We start from the raw sequence: 21,850 nt of genomic DNA, 5'->3' as shown, positions 1-21,850 counted from the left end.
CTGGCTGGCATCAAGATAACCTGCATCTGTGTCCTTCTCCCACATCTGCAAGAGAACTCTGAGACAGCCAGAGTCTCAGAAGCAGAGGCACAACTCCACAGACTGCTGCCAGCGCCCAGCAAGGTTCAAATGTACCCTCCCCTGAGCTGCAGTCACAGCTTTGATATCAGTGCAGTTAATCTCAAATAAAGTTCAAAATACATCTATCTCTATGGCACTTCAAAGTAGTAGTCATACAAAAGAAGTGGCAAGTCTACCACAGTTGTGTATGTCTGTTAAGCCTTTTTGCGAATCGGCCCACAGAAGTTCAAAGATTTATCTGTCTAGAATCAAAGATAAAACTTTGGGAGAATGTTCCCAAAATATTTGTATCATTTCTGACGCTTAGCTAAGTTGCTACACTCTATCCTTTGATTCTGCCTGCAGAAAATGGCATTGCAAGCCCAATAGGAGGCAGAGACTTTTAAGCAAACCAAATGTTCTGCTTTTCTCTCCAAAAAATATCTCACAAACCAAAACAACCAGTCCATATCCACAAAAAGCTTAACTAGGAAATTCTGTATTTTGCATATCCTATTTACACAGGTTTGATAGGCATTACTTGCATGGTTCCCACTTGCAGTGAGACAAACTGCAGGTTGTCTTCTCACACTGCAAAAAAAATCTGACTGTACCAAAAGTACAGTATTTCCAAAGAACAGTGGTAAGATCACTATGCTGAATAAGAGCTTCCTCAGACTCCCATTAAAGAGGTCCATAAGCAGGTGTAAATGAACTTTCTTGTCCATGAATTGAAGAAACTATGTGACAAAGCCTGGGTTTAGGCACCATTTGAACAGCAGGCTGAGCATGATTGATAGCAAACAGATCTAACTCTAATGCTTTCGGCAGAGGAATGTATCCGCGCAACGCACAGTGTGGACAGCTCAACAGGGTCATCTAAAAATTTCATCTGCTAAGACATTCTGTAAACTGTTTGATGCAGTTATGTCGCAGATGGCATTGCATGTACTCCACAACCAGATTTTGTAGAGGTGTCAAGTGCCTTTTACTCAAGTACAGTATGGACATTTTATTGCTTTCTGTTAGTTCATCCCTCTGTAGATGACTTAGGCTGGCATTTACTTGTTTGGGATCAGTTTTCTGAGGACTAACTTGATGAAATGTTAGCTGCTCTATGTTGCTAGAAGGGTGTTCTGTACTCCCACAGAGCAAAGGTAGAGAAATTTCATAAAAATATTTGAATTTTAAACTCTAATTAACAGAGCAACATTATTTTCTCCAAAGTCCATCATTTTTTTTCACAAGTCAGATACTACTTGACAACTGCTGCTGTCTTTTCCAGAATTTCATATTTTCCATTCAATTTGGACTGCACAACAGTGTGGCTTCTCCTCCTATTCTCTTTTCTGCTGCTCTTTACTTCCAAATTAAGGCAAAATACACATGGTTTGTTTAACCAAACCTATTTAAAGCTATTTGTTCTCAAGCTGTCACCTAAACAATTAATTTAGCTGGCCTAAGAATGTGAATTTATGACTTTGGTAATCAAGCTTAAGAAGTAATAGCAGTGGGGAGGCAAGTTCTCATCTCTTTTCCTGGGCAGGCTCAACCAACTGGAGACAAGAACATTCCTGATATTAACCACTCTTGCTAAGGACTTAACAGATTTTTGTCTTAAATTAATTTTCCAATATGACTACATAACATGTACTCTCTATGTTTGAGAAACTGGCTTTAGAGCGTATCACAAAACCTAACACAAACATACGACAATATATTTAAATAAATGAGGGATCATTATTAGATCCTATAGCATGTTGTTAGTATTTTTAAACTTTGTATGAAGAAGAACTTCTCACATCCAGAATCGTTCTTTTAAATATGACATGGCTCATTATTTGGCATCTCAGTCATAGTTTCTAGGCCTCCATTTACAAGATAGCAAAATAAATTATTAAACAACTTATTCTAAAAACACGACTGGAAATTCTTAGTTGACTACCAGGATGGACCTTAAATCTTGATACAGACCTGAATAAATATCTAAACCACAGCTTTATATTCTGTTTTGAAAGCATTACAAGTGCAAATGACTTTAAAAAAGAGGAATAAATGGTGCTTTTAGGCACTGTGTCTCCAGGTTGGAATCTGTTAGAACCAAAGCAAAAGCTTCCTATTGCATTTACACCTCCATTATCTGTCTTGAGACAGATTTTTACTCTTCTCCCACTCTTCTCTATGATCATCACACACAATGTCACCCTTAGTTCCCACAACAAATTACTGCACTGTCAGAGGAAAGCATCACAACTGTAGTTTCTTTCCATACCATTACTCAGCTGAGTTGCATAATAAAGACAGATATTTCCAATTGTCCTGGTAATAGTACATTCTGAAAGAATGTGGACTAGGGCATGGCATATCTCCACAATAATTTAAATTATACATATTATCTTTTAGACCAAATTTTTTGGGGGAAAAAATGTTAATTTTTTTTTTAGCTTCTTGGGGACAAGGAAGGGATTATTGGTATAGCAAAATAGTAACTTAGAGAACAGGCAGTTCAACTTGGTCAGCAAATAAAGCAAGACTTTCTTTTCAAGTAATTTAAGAAACCTTAATGTTATATATGAAAGCTCTCTATACATTTTTACTTTTTCAGGATCAAATTCTAGGTTTTTAAACAAAACATTTACCATTTATCAAACTGGATAAACCCTTTATTTTCTGTTAGGACTGCAAGTTCCTGTCTTAGGAAACAAAACCAATAAAAAACCAGGAATTGTGTTGAATTTTTAATATTCTAGAATCATGTGCTTCGAAGAAAAACTTCTGCAAAGAGAGCACAACAAACTTTGTTCCCTGTCCCTAAATCTTAAAGGAGAATGAAGAGATAATCAGTCCTTTAATAGATTAAAGAAGGGAGATTATGTTCTGTATATTTTGCCTGAAAAATATTTTTACAATCCTGTAAATTTAAAAATTTTACAATCCCTGTAGAAACGAAGAAATAAAAACTGGCTTCATTATCAGCTTTGGAAACAACTAGCACAGTAAAAACTTCATTGACCTCAAGGAAGAATACTGCTTCAACAAAACAGAAAGGATACTACACAGTCAGTATCTGTTTCACATAAATGCTTGGCAGCTGAATATAAGAACCTTAAGCAGTATAACTTCTGCTGTGTTTTAAATACTGGCTGTTAATATGTTACTGTATGATGACATATGAAGATGTTACCTAAACCTAAAAAGTCAAAACAACAAAAAATTAAAACTATATAGAATGTCACTCTGTAAATAACATCTAACAACAGGCAGTGGTTGTTAAGGAAAGATGCCTCTCTTCAAGTTTCCAAGATCAAATGTCTGGAGAAGACTTCAGCACTACAGAAAAGAGAAATTATATAACAATAGCATAATGACTGAAGGCAAAAACCAGGAATAAGACAAAAAAATCCCCAGCAATCAGGCAAAACATGAGTTTCTCTTCAACATCAGAAGCAGAAATTCCAAAACAAAATGTAACAGTAATGTCTCAGAGTGACAAATGAAACATGTTTTATTTTCATATAGGAGCAAGAGAGAAGCCGTCTCTACTCCAGAAAGCTCAGGTTTTACCCTCATCAAACAGGAACACATTTCTCAGCTAAAAGGTTAAATGCTGACTAGAGAATTACAGAATGTTTTAGGTTGGAAAAGACCTCTAAGATCATTGAGTACAACCTTTGACCTATCAGCACCTTGTAAACTAGTCCACGGCACTAAGAGCCATGTCCAGTAGTTTCTTGAACACCTCCAGGGATGGTGACTCCCTCGGCAGTCATTCCAATGTTTAACAACTGTTTTCGTGAAGAAATTCTTCCTGATGTGCAGTCTGAACCTCCGCTGGTGCAGCATGAGACCATGTCCTCTCATCCTGTCACTGGAAGAGAGTAATCCCTACCTGGCCACAATCTCCTTTCAGGCAGTTGTAGAGAGTGATGAAGGCACCTCTGACCTTCCTCTTCTCCAGAATAAATACTCCCTCAGCTGAGGAGTTTCCTCAGCTGCTCCTCACAGGACTTGTGCTCCAGCCCCTGCCCCAGCCCCACTGCCCTTCTCTGCACTCTCTCCAGCTCCTCAGTGTCTTTCCTGCAGTGAGGGCCCAGCACTGGACACAGCACTGGAGCTGTGGCCTCACCAGTGCCCAGCACAGGGGACAATCCCTGCCCTGGCCCTGCTGGCCACACCATTGCTGATCCAGGCCAGGATGCCATTGGCCTTCTTGGCCACCTGGGCACTCCCTGGCTCATGTTCAGCTGCTGTCACCAGCCCCCCCAGGTCCTTTCCAGCCACTCTGCCCCAGCCTGTGGCACTGCCTGTGGCTGTTGTGATCCAAGGACAGGACCTGGCACTTGGCCTTGTTGAACCTCACCCCCCTGGCCTCTGCCCATCGATGCTGCCCTCCAGCAGATCCTCTGCAGAGCCTTCCTGCCCTCCAGCAGATCAGCATTCCCACCCACCAGGGTATCATCTGCAAAGTGAGTGATGGTGCACTTGATCTCCTCATCCAGATCATTGATAAAGACATTAAACAGAAATGCCCCCAATACTGAGCCCTGGGGAACCCCACCCATGGCCGGCCACCAGCTGGATGTAGCTCCACTCACCACCACTCACTGGGCCCAGCCATCAGGCAGATTTTAATCCAGCAAAGAGTGCACCTTTTTGCTGTCTGTAAGACAAAGAATGATAGAACACTTTGGATTGGAAGGGACCATTAAGATCATCTACTTCCAATCTCCCCCCAAGAGCAGGAACACCTTCCACTAGACCAGGTTGCTCAATACTCCCTCAGCTGAGGAGTTTCCTCAGCTGCTCCTCACAGGACTTGTGCTCCAGCCCCTGCCCCAGCCCCACTGCCCTTCTCTGCACTCTCTCCAGCTCCTCAGTGTCTTTCCTGCAGTGAGGGCCCAGCACTGGACACAGCACTGGAGCTGTGGCCTCACCAGTGCCCAGCACAGGGGACAATCCCTGCCCTGGCCCTGCTGGCCACACCATTGCTGATCCAGGCCAGGATGCCATTGGCCTTCTTGGCCACCTGGGCACTCCCTGGCTCATGTTCAGCTGCTGTCACCAGCACCCCCAGGTCCTTTCCAGCCACTCTGCCCCAGCCTGTGGCACTGCCTGTGGCTGTTGTGATCCAAGGACAGGACCTGGCACTTGGCCTTGTTGAACCTCACCCCCCTGGCCTCAGCCCATCGATGCAGCCTGTGCAGATCCTCTGCAGAGCCTTCCTGCCCTCCAGCAGATCAGCATTCCCACCCACCAGGCCGTCATCTGCAAACCAAGAATGCACTTGATCCCCTTGTCCAGACCATCAATAAAGATATTAGACAAAACTGGGACCATAATGAGTCCTGGGGAACACCACTAGTGACCACCAACTTTTGGAAAAAAACAAACTTTTGGAAGCTTGCTTTTGCTCTCTTACCAGACAATGAAAAGGTAACGAAATCAGCATTTTTCTGCAATATTTCATATAAGATTACATAATTTTTAAAAACAGACATGCAAACACCCATAGGTCAAAGGAAAAAGGAGGTAAAAGGCATAGTAAAAAATTCTGACAGTCCTTCTGTCTTTGAGAAGAGATAAATGGATGAAAACAACAAACCAAGTATTCTGGATTACTCCTCATCATGAGCCAAAACTCTCCCCTAAGATAAGATTTCTCAAAACACACATACCACCCATGATCAGAAAAGGTTAAGAGACTTTAACAAGGATCTGCTATAGAATACACAGATTCAATTCTTGATTTAAAAATTGTATTTACCTACATGAATTACATATTTCATATAGCTTAGGTAGCAGAATGTATAAAGTAGACTGCAAATGATTCACCCTATTTTAAAGAAAAATCCAAAAAGTGACATTATAACTAAGTGCACATAATGCACATAACACACTCAAGCAGTATCTATACTATCCCTGAGGAGTGGTCCCTTTATGAAAGAAAACTTACTGGTGGGTTTTTTTACAGAATACATGCTCAAACAGGAGCATGTATGCTTAAATCCATGGACCAGTGGTAGTAAAGAGGAAATTATCTGCTTTCCACATGTGTTTATCTCAAAGCCTTCTTGGAACAAGTTTAGTTAAGTCAACTACTATGCAACTAGATCTCCTGAAACTTTCCTTAAGAACCAAGTCAAATTCTACCCCAGATCATTTAACAGAGGTTACAAGCTCACTGAAAAATCTAATAAATATCCTCAATATTAAGTCTACTTTACTTAAACAAATAATAAAGAAAATATACAGAAATTCTAGAATATGAAGACGATACAGTGGGTTTTAAATTAGAAGAATATTAGACTCCATGAGAACCCTCATCAGGAGAGTGTTTTCTTGCTTCTAAAAAACAACCTCAGTTGAGACTGAGAGTCAGAATTGGGAGCCAAATAGGTTGCCTGTATATAGAAAAGTTTAAAAAATCCTACAACCATAAAACCATTGCTCCAAAATCCAGTAAATCCAACAAGAGAACAGTTCTCAAAGAATATAACTCATTATAAGTTGGCTGCCTTTGCAACACTTTCAGTGGTGCAGTAAATATCTTGATTTGACAAATATTCACATAGTTACCTGAGCCAGTTCACATAAGTGAAAGTTTATACATACAACAAACACAAGGAACATACATTTCCTTGAGCTGCCACATGAGCCATACTAAAATTACAGTCCAGTTTGTATTTCTGTGTAACTTAAGCACTTCAATCCAAGAAATTACATTAAAGAGATACACCATACACCTTCCACTCCTCCTGCTTTTTATCCTTTGCTCTTTGAGAGCAGGTTTTGTACAGCTTTTCTCAACTTTATCTGCTGACATTTTTAACTCCAGCTGTACTGATCTACCATTTTAAAATTTAAAATAACTAACAATTTAAAACAACTGACAGTTATGATGAGATTTAGACATGCATGTTTTATAAACAGAGGAATAAATGCCATACCTCCAAGTTCTTTTACGTTCAAAATTGCATTCTGGAATGGCACTGCTTTTATACTAAAACCTAAGAAGAGAAATACAGAACATTAGTAAGCTATTTGTTAAAGGGGCCATTTGGAATCAATTGCATACATTCAGAAAAACAACTTTTTCCATCAAGTACCTGGATTTTGCTTGAGAAATTCTATTTCAATGAGTTTAAAAAGACAGTTATAAGTGGGTGGGAAGGGGTAAGAGGTGGAGGAGTGCCATAGAGTGGAACAAGAATAAATCAGGATAAGCAATGCAATTTTCAATTATAAGTAACTGGCACACAAAATCTAACACAAAACTTCCATCCAGACCTTCTACTAGAATATACTTCTATACAATCATCTTTGCTGCATCTAGAACTAAAGTGGACAATCCAGACTACCACTAAAATGAGGTGATCATTCTGCAAATTTTAGGAGACCTTGAAAACAATGTGCAATTCAAATCACTGTATTCTTCCATTTCCATTTAAACTTCATAGGTGTTGGTTGCAGCTGTATTATTAATTTTCTATAAATGTTATTAACTGAAGGATCCTTCTACAGACCTTAGCTGGATGTATTAAAATGGTCATAAGCACATTGGAAATATTTATGAGCCCTCTATTAGCCTGATTTTTGCTTAAAATTGAAATAAAATTAAAAATCCCCTCAAACAAAAACAAACAAACAAACAAACAAAAAAAAAAAAAAAAAAAAAAAAACAAAAAAAAAAACCCCACGCCAACAAAGTGTGACCTTTACCCTTAACTGAAAATTCAGACAGACAGGAGAAAGGGCATGTGAAAGACTCCCAGCCATACCAATGTATTATACACTAAATTTTGCATGTTCAGTGCACACATATATATATAAGCATACATAATACTTTGTAAAGGAAAAATTATGTGTGCTCTTTCAGCAAAAAATATCCAGAAAGACATTCAATTTATTTCCATCTAGCACAAGTAGTTTCAACATGATTACATACCTGTGAACTGAGTAAAGAGGTTTTGAGAAAATATGTTTCATTTCATGTTTATTTGCTACCATTTAAGAGAGACAAGATATTTTTTTGCCCTGGTTAGACCAATAAGGTGCTACAGTACTACTACTATGATCAGTGCTAGATGCAATAGAGGAAAGTACAAGAAAATCTGAAGGGAATAACTATGAAATATTTTGGGGATTGTTATCTTTAGAGAAATCCTAAACTCTTCCTAGAAAAAGGGAAAAAATGGAATGGGCCTGATTGGCATTGATTAAAAAAGCAGAAGTATACATTATAGCTTGAAACCTGAATGGAGAAGTTGTCACATTGTATTCTTGGACAGTCCACAATATTGTCTGATATGCCACATTTAAGAAGATTTATTATAAACTGAATACCCTAGATGTGCATCTTTTTGGTTTGCCTGCCTAGTATTCTCCAGAGCTAGTTTTCATTCCTAAATTACCTCATCATATATTGCACCTCTCTAGAAAAACAAAATCAATTTAATTTTAATTAGTGGTATTTTCATTAATTTCTCTGACAGCTCTATACTTGCATTTATTGCTGTTACTATTTATTTCAGGGTCTAAACTGCTTAAGTATAATCTGTTTTAATCCCAAGATAAAGCACAAGAGAGGGATAAAAAAAATTTTAAAAAGGCTCATTACTCTACAATTTCCTTCTAAGTTTTTGAGTTAGTCACCTTCTCAGAGCTGACTGTCATATCTCTCTAACCTTGCCAGTAACACCACTACAGAGGCCACAGGTTAATTATTCACAGGTTAATAAAAACACTATTTTCTTGTACCTGTTTTACATTTTACTTACATTTGTATTAAATAGTCTTATGTTCTTGTAGATTAAGAAAACATGCAGTGAAAAACAGTTAGGGTTGCTAAGGCACAATCATGAAATTCAAGCCCATGAACCACAGCTACAGGACGAAGCTGTGTTACTGTAAACACAAGGTACTTGCACAACACTTAGTATCAGTTCCATCAGCAAACCAACCTTAATAATTGCTGCAGCCACTGAACCTGATTTCTTCAACCTCCATGACCTAATCTGCCCTCTTTCTGAACTTTTCAGCTAGGTATTCCCTCTTCTTACTGAATTCACATGTCTGTTTCTGTTTTTTCTGGAGCTGTTTTGTTCTTGGTTTGTTTTTTGTTGGCTGTTGTTTTGTTTTGGGGGTTTTTCAATCAAAACATGCTTTTCAGTATTAGACATTCCGGTTCACCATTATCAAGATGCCTATTCAAATTTTTTGGACTTAAGATACTTCTTATCTGTGGTTGTGCTGTCTGTTTTTATGTAAGTCCTCAGTACCACTGAAACTTTCTGTAAATTGATTCTTTTGATCACAATCTGCCCTTACTACATAAACAAGCCTGCTGCTCATCTAAAAAGCTGGGATTATCACCAAAAAAAATCATATTTCCATTACTTCTTTCTTTTCAGTCACTACCATATACCACAAGGCAGCATGGACCAAGTACGTACAGAAATAAATCCCAATTAAAGTCTCACAGCATCACTGTCTTATTCTATTTTACAGCACATTCTCTTCCCTTCTCTCCAATATATAGTGAGACTGTTTAAAAATCAAAGTAAAATGAGAAGAAAGAAACATTTTAATGTGTGTCTACAATACAGTATGTTATGGTTCTGCTTCATTAGACCACACATTTTTTACTTTTAACATATTCCAAATTCTATGTTCTCATGGGTATTCCCCAATATAGGAACAAATACTGAAAGAAAGTATTGGTAGCTGCAAAGTGATCCATTAGGTACTTTCAACAGCAATATAAGTAGGCTGAAGTTCTCTACAGCCTTTGCTATGTGTTTCAGTAGTCATCTTTGGGCAATATTCCAGCACACCATGGAATAAAAGCAGCACCCTACCTGTGGTAGACACGATATTCTCTGAGCTTTCACTGCAGAGCTGAGACAGAAGACTTGTCTTCCCAGAACCAGAGAGGCCTATGCAAACCAAGTCATACTCAGGTCGTGGTGGTGGCGGTCCCTTGCAGCAAAGTGCTCTAAAACACTGCCAGGGCAGGGCAAAACAAAAACAAAAGGAAGAGGTTAGTTTTCTTTCTTGGCAAATGTTTATTCCTTTAACCTTCTAAGAAGGAAGTTTATAAACTTGAAGGCATTGGAGAGAAGCAAAGTATTATTCCAACTTATCATTTTGACTAAGTCAACAATTAATAGACTAAGACCACATCAACTAAAATCTAGAACAACTTTATAAGAAAACAAGTATACATGTTAACTTTTCACCTAAACATCAAAAAGCTGTGTGTCTACTTCCCAACTAGCACGAACTGCTCACACCACGAGACAGGCTCATGCCCTATACAGCTCTGCAGCTGATTATGCATGAGTTTCCTTCCTGTGCTAATTTCATGCAGTATCTGGTGTGAATATCAGAGCCAATCCTGAGCAGCTACTGACCAGGCTCTACCTGCTGTCAAAGAAAAGAATCAGAGACCTTTGCTCCACTAATATCCTTTCCAGGCTTGCTTTGTCACGCATTTCAGCCCAGAATAACAGCTTGTAAATAAATAAATAAATAAACAAATAAAGCTTTCTGGACAAAGATCTAGTAAAAACCAGATAGATATCTCACTTTCCCTGGAGAAGTATAAATTAATCATAATGTAAACAAATAAAAATCTCTTACACAAAGCCTACTTCAGATTTCTGCCTACTTCTCTTAAACAGTTTTGACAAAGTAGGCCAAGTTTCCAAAAGGTTCCTTAGGTCCTCATTAAGTTCTTCAGTTCTTTGTCTACATGCAATTTAGAAACTTTTTATGTAAAAATCTAAAAGCATACAATTCCAGAAAGCTAGGAAATTTATATTTTATGTATAAAGCATAATTACCCACTAATTTCCAAGGTAGACTTCCGCCACCCCAATATACATAGACATAAATAACTTTTTCCCCAGTATCTGCCACCTTTATACCAAAGGAAGACATCTGCTCTAATAGGGAAGGGAAAACATGTCTGTGCAATCAGCCCTTTCTCACACATTCTGTTTTTACACAGCCCCAGCTCTTTATTTCCATCTTAACCACAAGTCTGCACCGCACCGATTGCAGGAAAAGAAATCCAGTCTTTACAACCTTAACCTAGTTTGTCTTGACAACTGCCCAGGTTTTCTCACTGAGGGCTACTGGAGGAGCAGAGCAACTGAACTGATGTCAGTAAGACTCTAATGCAAACAGTGGGGTCTGACCCTGTGAGCAAGTCATCCAGTGAGAATGTGATTATAAAACGACAGCTCACTCAACACAGAACTTTAATTGGATTCTTTCAGTATAGATGGTAAGCTATTACACATGCTGCCAAAACAGTTTTCATTGCTTTGAAGAAGCAAAAGACACATTCAGGAAACCTACAAAACTACTTCAGCATCTTTTAAAAGAGTGAAAGGCAACACTTTATAAGAAGTAAGAATTTGTACAATAATATTTAAGCTTAATAAAAGCAGCAGATTTCAAAAATAATAGCTTTGCCTGTATGAAGATTTGATTCAAAAATCAAATCTGTTTTTTTTAAGAAGGTTTCCTCTTGTTTGTGTCCACAACTCAAAGAAATAAATTTGCCTGCTTTATTTACTGATTTTTTATTCATTTACTAGTTTATACTCATCTCACAGGTTCTACAAAGCCACAGCAAACATTCTACTGTGGTACTTAAGTGAGAAAGGCCAACTGAGTTCATTGAAAAAGATTAACTCCTTTAAAGAGAGCTTCCAGTTAATGGATATCAAGCTGAAGGCCACATAAAATCCTTCAGAGTTTGCCAGAGCTCCTGAGGCTGTGTCAGACCCTCTATAGCCAGTCTTTAAAAGGATTCCATTTGTCCCTGTCATCATGGCATCTTTGCAACAACCTCTTGATGTGACATTGAAAAACATAAAGGAATAGAAGAGCTGATGGAATTCTGTGCTTCTCTGGCCAGCCACTTATGCAACCAAACATGACACTCAAGCCCTGACAACATCTAATAACATATAGTTCTGTGAAAGATAATTTCTGCTCTTTGTAAAACATAGGGGTGGAGGCTCTGTGGGTGACAGGCAGGTTTGTGAAATTCAGGATCTCTCTACTGCCAACTCCTTAAGTCCAACTTAGACTGGAGAGTCTTTATATGCTGTGGATGAAACAAATGATCAAAAATCCAGGTCAGATTGCATCTCCAAAGTAGCATACGTAGACTCATCACCCTCTCACTTATCCTTTACTACTAAGCACAGTTAGGCATGAAAATTTCAGACAGACCCCTAGAAGACAGAAACATGGCTCCCCCCAGACCACTCTTGTATTTTATTTGGTATGATTCCCTTATCTTTGCTACATTCATGACTTGGTCCTTCTGCTAGGCTAATTTCCTTCAGTAACTTGGTTTAGTTATAATGAAAACATTTTTTTTAATATTCTAGCTTCAAAAAGCTGCTGAAACTTAAGCTGTTATGTATAGCACTTAGCAGCAGCTGAAATGAGAAATTCTTGTAGAGGATGCTTGTAAAAACAGATTTAGACTTTATAAACTTGTTTCGCAACCCTCCTTACTCAAGCTCAATGAACATCTTTCCCATTGGAAATATCACCATACAAACAGTCTGATCTCTCTCTTCCTGTTCTCTCAGGAGCCTGAAGTTACCTGCCCCCTAACAAAGTTAGGGCCATTTAAGCATCCATTATAGAGATTAAACCTTTATTGTCACAACTGTGACAGCTGCATCTAGTAGCTACACAGTATCTGTGGGGAGTAAAAAATTCAGAAGTCACAGACCACACAAATAAAATTGCATTTTATATTCTGCCTTTCATTATAGACAGGAAATGCATCCTGAAATATTTTATAACCATGGACTACAGCTACACATTATTTAAGATGTCATCACATACTACAATGCACTCTGAAAACCACAAAACTGCAAGAAAAGTGTACCAGTAACTGAAGAAGTCATTCCAGAATTCCAAAACACGAATACATCAAAAACATTGAGAGAGTTGCTTAATTCACAACTAGTGGTCAGTTCTTTCCCAAACCAGCATACTTTCCACTCCATTTAGTCAACCCAAAAGGCATAAAAGAAGCTCAAATTAACTTGCCAGATATAGGCCTGGAAGTCTCCTCCATTGGTTCCCTAACTTGATTTGCTCAATGGGCAATAAAATCATGTCTTTTAGGTATTACAAAACAAACTCTAAACCCAAACAGTGCCTCTTAGAGGAAGTGTTGGAGCAGACAGAAAAGAAAACATTGGACTACTGCAAATACAGGGTCAAGCAGAGCTAGTTGGCAGAGTCAGTGAAAGGTTGCTTAGGACATGGTCATGTACTCAGACCCCACTGCTAGAAACAAAAATGGAACATTTTTTTGAGCCTTCTCATCTTATCAGGGTAAGACGTTACTTAGTATAAAGGAAATGACATGTCAAATTGTCAGCTTTCCTAATTTTTGAGAATATCACACTTAAAGCTATAGCCAGTGGATGGGGAAATAGACATGAAAAGAGAGGCAGGCAGGGAGAGTCAGGAATTCATTTTTTAATGAAGAAACATATTTTTAAGTACTGAAAATAAAACAATAAGGTACCTTTACAAATGTATGCATTTAATCAGTTTTTGAAAAAAAAAGGATGGATTCATCCAGGAAACAGGGAGTTATTACATGTGCTGCAGTCTGCAGAAATCATTGCAATATTCAGTAGCACTGTTACTTTCATTTTACTCTTCAGTGTGCACTAATGGTGCATGCGCATGTATAATCATTTTTTAAGAGTTAAGGGAAGAAGCTAGCCAGTTCTACTCCTCCTCACAGATTTCCAACCCAACAAGATGATTCTGGGTTTTAGACACACCAGTATTTATGCTGACAACCCTAGACAGTGTCCTTTTAAAGCCCTATGGAGATATCTTCTGGGAAAAGCATACTGTGTTTATGGCAGGGATGGCCAAACACTTCTGATGTATGTGCTGCTCAGAGATCACAGATTGAAGATCTGGGCAACAGAATTAGTACTCCCTGCAACACATTAAACTGCCTCCAGCTGTTGAGTCTGTTTCTGCCTACTCATTGTACTTCTCGTTTCACTCTCCTTTTTGGGGTGAAATACTCCATTATTTCTGCTTTGTTCTGGACCCATCTCCTGTCTGTTTCTTTTGTTGCCACTATTTAATAGGGACAAACAGAAGCAAGGGATTTCATGCTTAGTTGGTTAAACACACACACTCCCATGGAAAAATACTTTAAGTTAGTGTAGCACTAATGCTAACAAACGAAGCATTCAGAACTCTTGAAATACAGAATTAAGGTTGAAAGCTCAACTCTAACTCTGCTCCCTTCCCCCCCTCTTGGTTTTACTTATGGATATGGTCTCCTTTTACAATTTATTTTTCATTTAAGGTATCTTTGAACAAACAGGCTTCTAGTACTTGCACACACTTACATCCAGAGGACTAGTTAATCATCTGAAGCTGTTGATAATACTCAAGGAGTTTATTAAAAAAAGTCAAATTTGCACACAGTAGGTTTCATAGTTCTGATGTTGTCTGAGATCAAGCAAGCACAAGAAACTTCAAACCTTGAAGAGATAATGTGAAGGGGGGTGCACAATGACGCAAGACAGACAGTCATAATGTTAACGATAGGAAACAACTGGGAACAGCAGTGGAATAATTGAATGCAAGCAATAAAACACACAAGGCACCAGAATGAAATTATAAATTGGGGGGGGGGGGGTTTTGAAGGATATATAAATAAACTATATTTTAACTGTGTGAATACCTTAACTTTAAATTATTACAACAAAATTCCATGCCTTTCACAGTGTGAACTAAAGTTGCAGGCTCCTCAGTTTCCATACTGCTGTACAGGTAGTTGTACCTCTAAAAAAAAAAAAAACAAACAGGATTCATCTTCATCTATATGACTTCAGTAATAACAACAAAACCTAAGATTGCTGTTCATTGTTCATTTTGTGGCTACTGAAAAGATGAATGTAGATGCAAGTAGCCACTGCCAGCCGAGTGATGTTCGGCACAGGTAAAACTCCCACTATCATGACTAGACAGCTTCTCTGATTAAGCAGTGACCACTATACTCAAGATCCTCCACCCCAATGGAAGGCTCAAGGTCTCCTAACCTGCTACACCACTCCTTGCACAGGATAAAGCAATCCTCTAGTTTAACCTGGCTAAGGAGTGAGTGGCCAGCCCACAGACTGAACCAAAAGCACTCCTCCTCCATGTGGATCTACTCCTCCTCAATTTATATCAGCCTGAGCTGCAGAAAAACCAACTAGTTTAGGCATTAAAGATAGGATAATGTAAAAAAGGACAAAAGAAAATTTCTCAAGGAAGTTTTAAAGAGCAATCAGTCTTGGTGATATCCTACCTCACAGAAATCATAGAATTGGTTGGGTTGGAAGGGACCATAAAGATCATCTAGGTCCTGCGGCCCTGCCAGGGGCTAAGACATCTTTCACCAGACAAGGCTGCTCAAAGCCACACCCAACACTTCCTAGGATGAATCACCACAACACTCTGGACAATCTGTTTCAGGGTCTCACTAACCTCACATTAAAGAATTTCTTCCTAACATCTTATATAAATCTACCCCCTTTTAGTTTAAAACCATTCCCCCTTGTCCTATCATTACATGCTGTTGTCAAAAGTCCCTCACCAGCTTTCTTGGCTGCTCATTTCAGGTGCTGGAAGGTGCTCTAAGATCTCTTGAAGCATTTTTTTCCCCAGGCTGAGCGAGCCCAGCTCTATCAGTCTGTCTTCATAGACAGACTCAGGCCTCCTCTGGACCCACTCCAAAAGCTCGATTTCCTTCCTGTGCTGAGGACTCCAGGGCTGGATACAGCAAGTGGGGTCTCACTAGAGCAGAGGAGAAGAGCACAATCCCCTTCCCTTGCCCTGGTGGCCACATCCCTTTGGATGCAGCCCAGGACACATTTGGCTCTCTGGGCTGTGTGTGCCCATGACTGGATCACTTCCAGCCTCTAATGAACCAGCACCCCCAAGTTCTTCTCAGCAGAGCTGCTCTCAATCTATTTTCTGCTCACAACCAGCCTGAGGTGGTTGGGATTGGTTGGGATTGTTGGATTGAGAGCCTTCTGCTCTCTGCCCAGCCTAAGGTGCTTGGGATTGTTTTGTCTCAGGTGCAGAGCCTTGCACGTGACCTTGTTGAATTTCAAGTGGTTCACATAGATCCTCCTCTATTAAAGGGACATATGGTCTAGAGCAGGAATCTCAAATTCTGCCTTCTGACCATGAAGAAATACATTTGGATTCATTGGTTGTAATTGTTTACCATCCCCTATCAAAAGCTTTGTGGTATTCCAGAGTAGCCAGATTCTGGAACCTCAAAAGAAGCAATAGCTTTAAAAAAACTTTCAACATCCCTGGTAATCCCAGATGAACAAGACACAAGACACAGGCTCAAGCACTAAAACCAGACAAATTGCAGAGATATATTAATGTTTTAACATATTTGAAAACTCTGCTACCAACAGAGAAGGCTTAGAGGAAATACAGTTAAGAAGAAAGAACTGGATGGCTTCTGACAGGCCAGATATGATGCCATTCAGAGCTATAATTTCAAAGGACTTCATGGTCATGATAATGCAATTACAGTGGGTCAAATTGCAGGAGATAATTTGTTTTATCTGATATCACATGAACGGCTCTTAGATAAAGGCTTGACCCAAAGTTCAGGAATCATAAAAATTCAATAAATGCAGCCAAAGGCATAACTTCCCTGGAAGAAACTGTAAGGCAACAGGAGTCCTTTCCCTACCATCAGCCAAAATAAACCACAAACCTCTAATGCAAAATGGAAAATGAGCCTCTCTGACCTTAATCTCTTGCCCACTCCCTATAAAATCAAAACCAAATTATGATTCTCCCTTATATTCACACTAGAAGAAAGAATGAAGCAATAAATATCAAGTTCAAAATGTACTCAGATACTCAGTGAAGTAGTATGATTTAAAAGCCTACATAAAATTAAATGGCAGACAGCTATGATAAACCAAAGCTGAGTCAGCAAACAGTTATAAGCACATGCACAGGTGGTACTCTGAACAGAAGACACGTCACTTCACTGCAATGTCAAATCAAGCTCCAAGGGGGCTTTCGGACGCTTCTAAGTTCCATCAAGTGCAGAATTATTGCTCAAGTTGTTTCCTCTCTGACAGTTTGCTTTCCACTTGTTTTATTGCACAAGAGTAACTCATTCAATCCACCCATCCATTCACATTTAACAGCAAGAGACAAAGGCAACAAAAAAGATGAATGAAAGCCTTTGCAAACAGTTGGTTTCACAACTTAAGGACGCTAACAACACTAAAAGAAGCCTGAGGAATCATCTAAAATACAAGCAAAAAAGGCAGTAGCAGCACCACCCAAATGTGCAAAAATTAAGGATGTGACACTTCCTGTCATTTCTAATTTCTGGTAAGGATAAAAGATGTATACATTTTTTTCTTAATACGCCCCCTCAAAAAAAAAAACCACACAAATAACAACTAAAACAAAATCACACCTTTGAGTTTTAAGCTTGCTAAAAGTCGTTCCTGTACAGTTTCTGAGACAAAACATAGAAAGCTCTTACAATATTTATGCGTGCTACAAGGTGGGTTACTAAACAATTTTTTTTTTCAGCATAGAATGAATAATTCTGTTCTGTTCACATGGGATCACAAAAGCAGAAAGATGCATATAGACCACTTGGTGTTCTTTGATTTTTTTCTGAGCTGTCTACTTGACTACATGCCAGTCACATGCAACAGCATGCTTTGTTTCTTTTTTCTCCTCAAAAACTATTCACAAGTACGCAAGACCTTGGACATTAGTATTTGACATACATGGCACACATAGGACTACTTTAGTAACAATATCAAAAAGAAGATTTATTGAAGCAACAGAGTGACATTTTTAAGCCCCATGCTGGAATGGGTCAAAGGAAAAAAATAGAGAAATATATCTGGTGCAAAGAGGAATCTGGCTGTACACTAGATGGAGGTAAATGAAGACTTGCAATGTATTCCATGCATTTAAAAAGTAAAGAACAAGAAAAGTTACTGCTGCAGTCCTACTCTTAAAACTTGCAGGCAAATTCAAAGTATACTAAGAGAGTAAGACCCATCATGGCCTGTGAAATGAAACTTCTGAATTTTGCAAAAGGATCTATATAACAAAATGGTCTCAAAAAAAAAGTTAAGTGAAAATAAACACAAATTAATTTGAAACATAGTTGAAAAAAGCATGGGAACAGCCAAGCACAAACAAGAGAAGTGTGTCCTCATGCACTAACAGCCAGAAGATCTCAAGGGGGATTCAGGTGATTCCAGTGAATAAACCCCTGAAAAAAGTATCAAGATCTGACTTCTTCCATCCTTTGTATCAGTAACATTACAGAAACAGGCAAACTCCAGCGTATTTTTGACAACCAGTTCCATCCAAAGCTTTCAGAGCTGTTTGGCATCATAATCATAAATAAACAAAAATAATTCCTGGGCTGTGTGTTTCTCTTGAGTATCAAAAAGCAAAGCAACCTAGAGAAACGCTAAGCGTTTTGAGGGATGAAGTAGAAATAACTAATGTTTACTTGAGGCAAAGCTTCCTCTGAGATTAAGCCCCAAGACACGTCTTGATCCTTCTCATGAAAGATTTCAAAACTAATACTTGACATCAAATCTGAGAGAAAAGAGGAGAAATCTCTGAGGACAGTGGTCCAGACTGCTTCTATAAAGTCTGTTCTTACTGAATAAGTTCATAGCTGAGATAGAATAGTAAGTACAATAACATTGTAAGTAACAGTCAAGTAAAAAAAACTGTGGAAAAAACTAAACTAAACTAAATCAACCAACCAACCAAAAACCACCACCCAACAACAAACCAAAAACACACAAACAAACAAACAAGCAAACAAAAAAAACCCCAGAGAGACTAAAAGGACCCATTGACATTTGTGGGATAGTGGGAAGCCACACAAACATGAGAGCTTTAGATTCAATTTGCAAAATACCATAAAGCAAAATTAAACACAATCATGACAGTGTGACAATACATTAAGAGGCAAAGTACAGTTTCAACTGTGACTTTTAAACCTGCTCAGGAATCCCTGCTGCTCTCTGCTCATGCATACTAAACCAAGAAGTGAACAAACCAACAAATGTTCGATTGCCCTAAAATTATCAGGGGATAAGGAAAGAAGACATGAGTAGAAACTGATGCAACAGAAGTTACTAAAATAGAAACAGTGTATGCACCTAACATCATTACCAGTACACACAATCCAACAAGAAGTAATTGGAGGATTTAGATAATAGAAGGAGGTGGACAGAACAAAGACAGCCTGATTTTGCAGACTGTGCAGGTCTTCCAGCCAAAGAATTCTTCTGCTTGGAACACTAAAGACAAGACTGCATTTCAACACCAGCAAATGGAGTAAGAATTATACCAATATTAGTGCAGTCAGAAATGGGAGATCCAATAGACTGTTACCAGTCTCCAGCGTTGAATTTGAAACACTAGATAACTGCAGACTATAAATATCTCTTATGCATTAAGCTCCCTATGAATTATTTAAATCTTATGTGGCCTTTTCCTCTTACTTTCCCAGTACACTATATTTACAAAAAATGAGAAACTTCAAGGGAATACCTGTTTTGACCAAAAGACCCTAGGGAATATACACAGGAACCTCTCTTCCCATCCCCTTATACAGCATTAACAGTTTTACTTGGCTAGCACAGCACATTACTACCATGGGAGGAAAGAGACCAACCCACACAAAAACATTAATCCAAAATATACAATTAGAGGAAGGCATATGAATCTCAAGAACCATTAAAAATTCTTCAAATTTTAATCAATGGAAGCCTCTTGGAATGCAGAACAGGTTTAGCCTCAATCAAACTCTTAATGAGTTAGGTTTGAGAAACTTCAGCCATTGAAAACATCTCATGCTCCAACACAGGCATTTCACATTTCTCCTGACTCCAGTTGCAAGTTTGGATATTTTTTCTGCCTACATACGGCATGTCTGCCTACATGGAGCTTCTCAGCTGCCACCCTGCTGATGAAGACTCCATTGGCTATTTTGTTCACTTAGAACTGCAAAATCAGAACTGAAATTTATTACTCCTGAGCACGCATAAATCAAGGACTACACAGCCTTTAAACCATTTTAAAGAGAATCCCAAGAGATGCTTTAGTTCTAGTGCCTGAAAGTTTGGGAAACACAACTCAGTTTGAGATGGGGATTTTCAGCTGATAGGGAAGGGAACAGATCCTACAGACAAATGTGTTAACTACAGAGAATAGTTGTTTTCACAAGTTTGCACTGTTTAAAAAAAAATGAACAAAACCAAATTAAAAAAAAAAAATCAAACCAAACCCACAAAAACTCACACAATAACCACACAAACAGTATTTTTTTTTCTTTTTTAGTGAGTATTGACCAATGCATATTCATCTTTTTGAGTTACATGGGGGGAAAAAACCCAAATAAATGGTAAAAAATATTGTGCAGACAAATTCTGGACACACAGATTATGTTGCCTTTGAAAAGCCATGGCTGAATTTTTAACATTTTTTTAGGTGAAAATGTAAGTTGGCAAGAACGAGGTTTATTTTTTTGTAAAAACACCCATTATTGTGGCTTTGCTCACAAAACAGCCTGCCATACAGCTATGCAGACTCATGGGTAAGTCAGTGTGCCTGCTTTGTGGCGCTGACAGCCCAAGCCAAGAAATTTCTCCTGATGAAACAACCACCACTTTTTATCAATTAAGAGGCATGAAACACTTCAATCCACAAGACTGTGTCAGATTTTTTTTTTTTTTTTTTTTTTTTAAGTCTCAGAACTGCTGAAAGCCTTTTAAGGGGAATTAAATTTTTCTCCTTTGAGTAGGTGCAGCCTCCAGTCAGCTCTAGGAAACTAACATTTTTAAAATAATCCCTGCACCTGAGCCCTTCCTGTGCAATCTGTTTCCCAATGATACTGCTTTCATTGAAAGTGTGATGAGAGTCCTGCAATTATTATGCAACAGTTCCATTAAAATTTATGTCATTTAAAAAAGCAAGAGATTGTTACTTAAGAATACACCTGATGTTAATGACTACAATCACAAATCTAAGCAGAAATACACTTAACATGTTGTTCAGATAACTGAGCACAGCTCTGGGATGCTTCATTCCTCAGCTGATTTAATGCTTAGCTGTGAGAGATTTAATACATGTTCTAAGGAAGGTGCAGACACTTCAGTAAGAACTGACTCACTGCTTCTTACAGGAACTAAAATTTTATCTTTTATTCTAGATCAGCATAAATCTTGCCAAGCTGGGAAACTCCTTTTTGTTGGCTAGAGAGAAAAAATCACTGAGGACCAGGGAGAATTGCCATAATGATGAGAGTCTATCAAAGAAATATAAGCAATCTGTAGCTGGTAGCATAATTCAGAGTGAGACTATGAATAAAAACAGGCTTAAGAAATGGAAGACAGTTGTCTTTTAGAGACTAAGACATAGGATTAGTTGTGAAAGCAGTACACTGGCTTTAATTCAACTTTTTGTTTTAAGTATCTTAAATTTTTACATTCACTTTCCTAAAAAATCACTAAAGCAGATTTGTAAAGAATTGTAATAAAGAACTGGAAGCTGTGATTTTGTAATATAAAGGCATAATAAACTTTAATAGTGACACTTCAGCAACTGCCAATTACCTACGTATCATTAAATCAGTATTTTTGAAACACAGGGAACATATAGAGCATGAGAAAAGATGCACACAGTTCTG

The 21,850-nt window shown here is 38.4% G+C and overlaps 1 protein-coding gene across 8 annotated transcripts in view; it reads right to left on the bottom strand.

Annotated features, from left to right (window-relative positions):
• Window positions 1-21,850, bottom strand: part of ARL15 (ADP ribosylation factor like GTPase 15) — a 222,988-nt gene that overhangs the window by 133,426 nt on the left and 67,712 nt on the right. For all 8 annotated transcript variants that reach the window (XM_041424606.1, XM_041424600.1, XM_041424602.1 and 5 more), the window contains 2 exons: window positions 9,918-10,062; window positions 7,008-7,067 (listed from right to left, as the gene is read on the bottom strand). In XM_041424606.1, coding sequence (XP_041280540.1) covers window positions 7,008-7,067; window positions 9,918-10,062 — 205 coding nt within the window. The remainder of the gene's footprint in view (window positions 1-7,007; window positions 7,068-9,917; window positions 10,063-21,850) is intronic.

The sequence above is a fragment of the Onychostruthus taczanowskii genome, unplaced genomic scaffold (genome assembly GCF_017590055.1).
Source record: "Onychostruthus taczanowskii isolate IOZ18803 unplaced genomic scaffold, ASM1759005v1 scaffold83, whole genome shotgun sequence".
Lineage (NCBI taxonomy): Eukaryota > Metazoa > Chordata > Aves > Passeriformes > Passeridae > Onychostruthus > Onychostruthus taczanowskii.
The sequence above is the reverse complement of the archived record's forward strand: the minus strand, read 5'-3'. Positions and strand labels throughout refer to the sequence as shown.